General features: G+C 47.5%; 1 protein-coding gene across 2 annotated transcripts in view; it reads left to right on the top strand.

Annotated features, from left to right (window-relative positions):
* Positions 1 to 6,443, top strand: part of LOC109882691 (FH2 domain-containing protein 1) — a 39,239-nt gene extending 32,796 nt beyond the window's left edge. For both annotated transcript variants that reach the window (XM_031791600.1, XM_031791601.1), the window contains exons 4-7: positions 371 to 432; positions 5,161 to 5,263; positions 5,653 to 5,738; positions 6,042 to 6,443. In XM_031791600.1, the coding sequence (XP_031647460.1) occupies positions 371 to 432; positions 5,161 to 5,263; positions 5,653 to 5,738; positions 6,042 to 6,168 (378 nt within the window). In that variant the 3' untranslated portion in view covers positions 6,169 to 6,443. The remainder of the gene's footprint in view (positions 1 to 370; positions 433 to 5,160; positions 5,264 to 5,652; positions 5,739 to 6,041) is intronic.
* The last annotated feature ends 426 nt before the right edge of the window (positions 6,444 to 6,869 follow it).

Consider the following 6,869-nt stretch of genomic DNA (forward strand, 5'->3'; position numbering starts at 1 on the left):
AAGGGGCTTTATTGTCATGGGAAATATATGTTAACATTGCCAAAGCAAGTGAAGTAGATAATAAACAAAAGTGAAATAAACAATAATAATGAACAGTAAACATTACACTCACAGAAGTTCCAAAAGAATAAAGACATTTCAAATGTCATATTATGTCTATATACAGTGTTGTAATGATGTGCAAATAGTTCAAGTACAAAAGGGAAATTAAATAAGCATTAATATGGGTTGTATTTACAATGGTGTTTGTTCTTCACTGGTTGCCCTTTTCTCGTGGCAACAGGTCGACATCTCGCAACTGTGGTATTTCACCCAGTGGATATGGGAGTTTAGCAACATTTGATTTGTTTTCAAATTCTTTCTCTCTCAGATCAGTATCCTGGACTGGAAGAGAGGGATGAATGTGGGAATTTACCTCAAACAGTTCAAGAAGTAAGTCTGTCCTCATGGTACTCTCCGTCTCTCTCTCCGTCTCTCTCTCCGTCTCTCTCTCCGTCTCTCTCTCCGTCTCTCTCTCCGTCTCTCTCTCCGTCTCTCTCTCCGTCTCTCTCTCCGTCATATATATATATATATACACATGTACAGTGCATTCGGTCTGGAGTCTTTAGTATTCAGACCCCTTGAATTTTTCAACATTCTGTTATGTTACAGCCTTAATCTAAAATGAATTAACTAGTTGTTTTTTTCTCATCAATCGACACACAGTACCCCGTAGTGACTCAGTACCCCCGTAATGACTCAGTACCCCCGTAATGACTCAGTACCCCCGTAATGACACAGTACCCCGTAGTGACTCAGTACCCCGTAGTGACACAGTACCCCGTAGTGACACAGTACCCCGTAGTGACTCAGTACCCTGTAGTGACACAGTACCCCGTAGTGACTCAGTACCCCGTAATGACACAGTACCCCGTAGTGACTCAGTACCCCGTAATGACACAGTACCCCGTAGTGACTCAGTACCCCGTAGTGACTCAGTACCCCGTAGTGACACAGTACCCCGTAATGACTCAGTACCCCGTAGTGACACAGTACCCCGTAGTGACTCAGTACCCCGTAGTGACTCAGTACCCCGTAATGACTCAGTACCCCGTAATGACAAAGCAAAAAAACTTAAATATTATATTTACATAAGTATTCAGACCCTTTACTCAGTACTTACAGACTCAAGTCTTCTTGGGTATGATGCTACAAGCTTGGCCCACCTGTATTTGGGCAGTTTCTTCCATTCTTCTCTGCAGATCCTCTCAAGCTCTGTCAGGTTGGATGGGGAGCGTCGCTGCACAGCAATTTTCAGGTCTCTTCAGAGATGTCGGGTTCAAGTCCGGGCTCTGGTTGGGCTACTCTAAGACATTCAAAGACTTGTCCCGAAGCCACTCCTGCATTGCCTTGACTGTGTGCTTAAGGTCGTGGTCCTGTTGGAAGGTGAACCTTTGCCCCAGTCTGAGGTCCTGAGTTCTCTGTAGCAGGTTTTCATCAAGGATCTCTCTGTACTTTGCTCTGTTCATCTTTCCATTGATCCTGACTAGTCTCCCAGTTCCTGTCTCTGAAAAACATCCCCACAGCATGCTGCCACCACCATGCTTCACCGTAGGGATGGTGCCAGGTTTCCTTCAGACGTGACGCTTAGCATTCAGTCCAAAGAGTTCAATCTTGGTTTCATCAGACCAGATAATCTTATTTCTCATGGTCTGGGAGTCTTTAAGTGCCTTCTGTCATGTGCCTTTTACTGAGGAGTGGCTTCCATCTGGCCAGGCAGCCAGCTCTAAGAAGAGTCTTAGTGGTTCCAGATTTCTTCCATTTAAGAATGATGGAGGCCACTGTGTACTTGAGGACCTTCAATGCTGCAGAAATGTTTTAGTACCCTTCCCCAGATCTGTGCCTCGACACAATCCTGTCTCTGAGCTCAATTCCTACAACCTCATGGCTTGTTTTTTTTCTCTGACATGCACTGTCAACTGTGGGACCTTATATAGACAGGTGTGTGCCTTTCCAAATCATGTCTAATCAATTGAATTTACCACAGGTGGACTCCAATCAAGTTGTAGAAACATCTCAAGGATGATCAATGGAAACAGGATGCAAATTTCAAGTCTCATAGCAAAGAGTCTTATGTAAATTGGCTATTTCTGTTTTTTTGTTTTTAAAACTTTTACAAAAATGTCGAAAAACTGTTTTTTGCTTTGTCATTATGTGTTAATGTGTGTAGATTAAGGAAAACATTTAATCCATTTTAGAATAAGTCTGTAACGTAACAAAATGTGGAAAAAGGGAAGGGGTCTGAATTCTTCCCAAATGCATTGTGTCTGTGTGTATATGTAGTTAGCTAGCCGACTACTGGATGATCCAACTTTCAAAACGAGTCCTTTTTTGGCCACAGAATCTAAATCAAATCAAATGTATTTATAAAGCCCTTCGTACATCAGCTGATATCTCAAAGTGCTGTACAGAAACCCAGCCTAAAACCCCAAACAGCAAGCAATGCAGGTGTAGAAGCACGGTGGCTAGGAAAAACTACCTAGAAAGGCCTAAACATAGGAAGAAACCTAGACAGGAACCAGGCTATGAGGGGACAACCACAGCAGTCCAACTAGCTAGCTAGCCACAGCAGTCAACTAGCTAGCTAGCCACAGCAGTCAACTAGCTAGGTAGCCACAGCAGTCAACTAGCTAGGTAGCCACAGCAGTCAATTAGCTAGGTAGCCACAGCAGTCAACTAGCTAGGTAGCCACAGCAGTCAACTAGCTAGCTAGCCACAGCAGTCAACTAGCTAGGTAGCCACAGCAGTCAATTAGCTAGGTAGCCACATCAGTCAGCTAGCTAGGTAGCCACATCAGTCAACTAGCAAGGTAGCCACAGCAATCAACTAGCTAGGTAGCCACAGCAGTCAGCTAGCTAGGTAGCCACAGCAATCAACTAGCTAGGTAGCCACAGCAGTCAGCTAGCTAGGTAGCCACAGCAGTCAGCTAGCTAGGTAGCCACATCAGTCAACTAGCTAGGTAGCCACAGCAGTCAGCTAGCTAGGTAGCCACAGCAATCAACTAGCTAGGTAGCCACAGCAGTCAGCTAGCTAGGTAGCCACAGCAGTCAGCTAGCTAGGTAGCCACAGCAGTCAACTAGCTAGGTAGCCACAGCAGTCAGCTAGCTAGGTAGCCACAGCAGTCAGCTAGCTAGTGTAACAGTATAACTTTAGACCGTCAGATTTGACCGTTCAGACAAGTCACATGGCCAGGAATCAGATTTGAATCAGATTTGAATCAGATTTGAATCAGACTACGAAGGGGGTTTGAAAGGTAGCTTGAAATATCCGATTCCATATGTTTTCTGGCTGTTCAGGACAAAGAACAGATTCAAATCGAATCTGCAAACAAATAGGATTTTAGTCACTTCAACAGGGCTTTAGACTGAACACACACACGTTGGATGAGTTGGTGTTGGTGGAGAAGAATGCAGAGTACTTTTCCAGTTTGTGTTGACTGCATCAATAGCCGATACCACCAGTTAGCTGTCTCTGCTGCCACAACACAACGCACGGGGAGAGATATGAGGGTGATACGTTGTCTTGTCTCTCCCCAGATTCTATCCACACGTGTGGTGTGAGTTTGTGAGACAACGTCTTTCATGCAGGTTTAGTGTTGAGGTCAAACACCCCCCCCCCCTCCCTTGACCAATCAAAGCATTTTGCTACATAAGCAGCCATCTGTCTGACTAAAACATAGGTTTGACCCCCACCACCCTCTCCCCCTCCCCTCTCTCTCCCTCTCTCCCCCTCCCCTCTCTCTCCCTCTCTCCCCCTCCCCTCTCTCTCCCCCTCCCCTCTCTCCCTCTCTCCCCCTCCCCTCTCTCTCCTCTCTCCCCCTCCCCTCTCTCTCCCTCTCTCCCCCTCCCTCTCTCTCTCCCCCTCCCTCTCTCTCCTCTCCTCTCTCCCCCTCCCCTCTCTCTCCCCCTCCCCTCTCTCCCCTCCCCTCTCTCCCTCTCTCCCCCTCCCCTCTCTCCCTCTCTCCCCCTCCTCTCTCTCTCCCCCTCCCCTCTCTCCTCCCTCTCTCTCTCCCCTCTCTCTCCCCTCCCCTCTCTCCTCCCCTCTCTCCCCCTCCCCTCTCTCTCCCCTCCCCTCTCTCTCCCCCCTCCCCTCTCCCTCCTCTCTCCTCTCTCCCCCTCCCCTCTCTCTCCCCCTCCCTCTCTCTCCCCCTCCCCTCTCTCCCTTTCCCCTCTCTCTCCCCCTCTCCTCTCTCCCCCTCCCCTCTCTCTCCCCCTCCCCTCTCTCCCTTTCCCCCTCTCTCTCCCCCTCCCCTCTCTCCCTTTCCCCTCTCTCTCCCCCTCTCCTCTCTCCCCCTCCCCTCTCTCTCCCCCTCTCCTCTCTCCCCCTCCCCTCTCTCTCCACCTCTCCTCTCTCCCCCTCCCCTCTCTCTCCCCCTCTCCTCTCTCCCCCTCCCCTCTCTCATCTCCTCTTTCTCCCCTCCTTTCCCTTCACCCTCTCTCCCCTCCTCTCTCCTCTTTTCATGTCTTCCCCCTCTCTCTCCCCCTCCCCTCTCTCTCCCCCTCACCTCTCTCTCCCCCTCCCCTCTCTCCCCTCCTCTCTCCTCTTTTCATGTCTTCCCCCTCTCTCTCCCCCTCACCTCTCTCTCCCCCTCCCCTCTCTCCCCTCCTCTCTCCTCTTTTCATGTCTTTCCCCCTGTCTCAGTTGTAAGTCCTACAGAAGTTAGTCACTAATAGCCAATCTGCAGTCTTTGTTGTGTTGACTGGATTAAACTGTGGGTCGGTTTCCTGGTACGGAGGGAGTACCCACTTTATAATTGCAGGGAGACCCAGCTGAGGTATTGTGGGGAAAATCCCAGTTATTAAAACTGAAGAGCCAGAGAGGGAGTAAGACTGAGAGAGAAAGGGGTTTCGAGAGGTTCTGGAACTTTCATTCTGGGTTTAGAGAGAAGGGTTCTAGAACTTTTATTCTGGGTTTAGAGAGAAGGGTTCTAGAACTTTCATTCTGGGTTTAGAGAGAAGGGTTCTAGAACATTCTGGGTTTAGATAGAAGGGTTCTAGAACATTCATTCTGGGTTTAGAGACAAGGGTTCTAGTACTCTCATCCATCCATCCATCCTTTGACTTGCCTAGTTAAATAAAGGTTCAATTAAAAATAAATCAAACCTGACTCTGTCTGTCCCAGGTCCAACCAGGACATAATAGAGGACATTCGCTATGGCAACAGTCAGTCCTACGGGGCGGAGCTTCTTAAAGAGCTGCTCAAACTACTACCTGAGACTGAAGAGGTGAGACACACACACACACACACACACACACACACACACACTAAGAGCTGCTCAAACTACTACCTGAGACCGAAGAGGTGAGACACACACACACACACACACACACACACACTAATAGCTGCTCAAACTACTACCCGAGCCTGAAGAGGTGAGACACATACACACACACACTAATAGCTGCTCAAACTACTACCTGAGACCGAAGAGGTGAGACACACACACACACACACACACACTAAGAGCTGATCAAACTACTACCTGAGACCGAAGAGGTGAGACACACACACACACATTAAGAGCTGCTCAAACTACTACCTGAGACCGAAGAGGTGAGACACACACACACACACACACTATGTTGATTCTATGTCCCTGTCTCTTCCTCTCAGGTGAAGAAACTTAATGCGTTCCGAGGCGACCCCTCTAAACTCTCATTGGCCGATTCCTTCATGTTCCTGCTCACCCAAGTGCCCAGGTGAGAGGTCATGGCATTTAGTGACCTGACCCTAGCCCCAGTCTGGACCCTACTTTCTGATTGATTAACATGCCATTCAGTATTGAACCATTATGCAAAAGCCAACTGTGTGTGTGTGTGTGTGTCTCTGTCTGTGTGTCTGTGTCTCTGTCTGTGTGTCTGTGTGTCTGTGTGTCTGTGTGTGTGTGTGTGTGTGTGTGTGTGTGTGTGTGTGTGTGTGTGTGTGTGTGTGTGTGTGTGTGTGTGTGTGTGTGTGTGTGTGTGTGTGTGTGTGTGTGTGTGTGTGTGTGTGTGTGTGTGTAGTTTTGAGGTGCGTATCAAGGCCATGGTACTTAGAGAAGTGTTCCCCCCAGCCTGTGAGAACATGAGTCGCGACATCGATGTCCTACGAACCGCCACAAAAGGTGAGGTCCCCACCTGTCTCCTCTAAAGGTGAGGTCCCCACCTGTCTCCTCTAAAGGTGAGGTCCCCACCTGTCTCCTCTAAAGGTGAGGTCCCCACCTGTCTCCTCTAAAGGTGAGGTCCCCACCTGTCTCCTCTAAAGGTGAGGTCCCCACCAGTCTCCTCTAAAGGTCCCTAAACCCACCTGTCTCCTCTAAAGGTGAGGTTCCTAAATCCACCTGTCTCCTGGGGCGGCAGGGTAGCCTAGTGGTTAGAGTGTTGGACTAGTAACCGGAAGGTTGCCAGTTCAAATCCCCGAGCTGACAAGGTACAAATCTGTCGTTCTGCCCCTGAACAGGCAGTTAAACTACAGTTCCTAGCCCGTCATTGAAAATAACAATTTGTGACTTGCCTGGTTAACTGACTTGCCTGGTTAAATAAAGGTCAAATAAAAAATATTATTGCTGTGGTTATTAGTATGGGTATTATTAGTATTCTGGTTATTATTAGTATGGGTATTATTAGTATTCTGGTTATTATTAGTATGGTGGTTATTATTAGTATGGTTATTATTAGTATTGTGGTTATTAGTATGGTTATTATTCGTGTGGTTATTATTAGTATGGTGGTTATTAGTATGGTGGTTATTATTAGTGTTATTATTATTGGTATTATTATTGGTGTTATTATTATTGGTATTATTATTATTATGGTGGTTATTAGTATTGTGGTTATTATTATTATGGGTAT

Source organism: Oncorhynchus kisutch, linkage group LG16 (genome assembly GCF_002021735.2).
Source record: "Oncorhynchus kisutch isolate 150728-3 linkage group LG16, Okis_V2, whole genome shotgun sequence".
In the NCBI taxonomy this organism is placed as follows: Eukaryota; Metazoa; Chordata; class Actinopteri; order Salmoniformes; family Salmonidae; genus Oncorhynchus; species Oncorhynchus kisutch.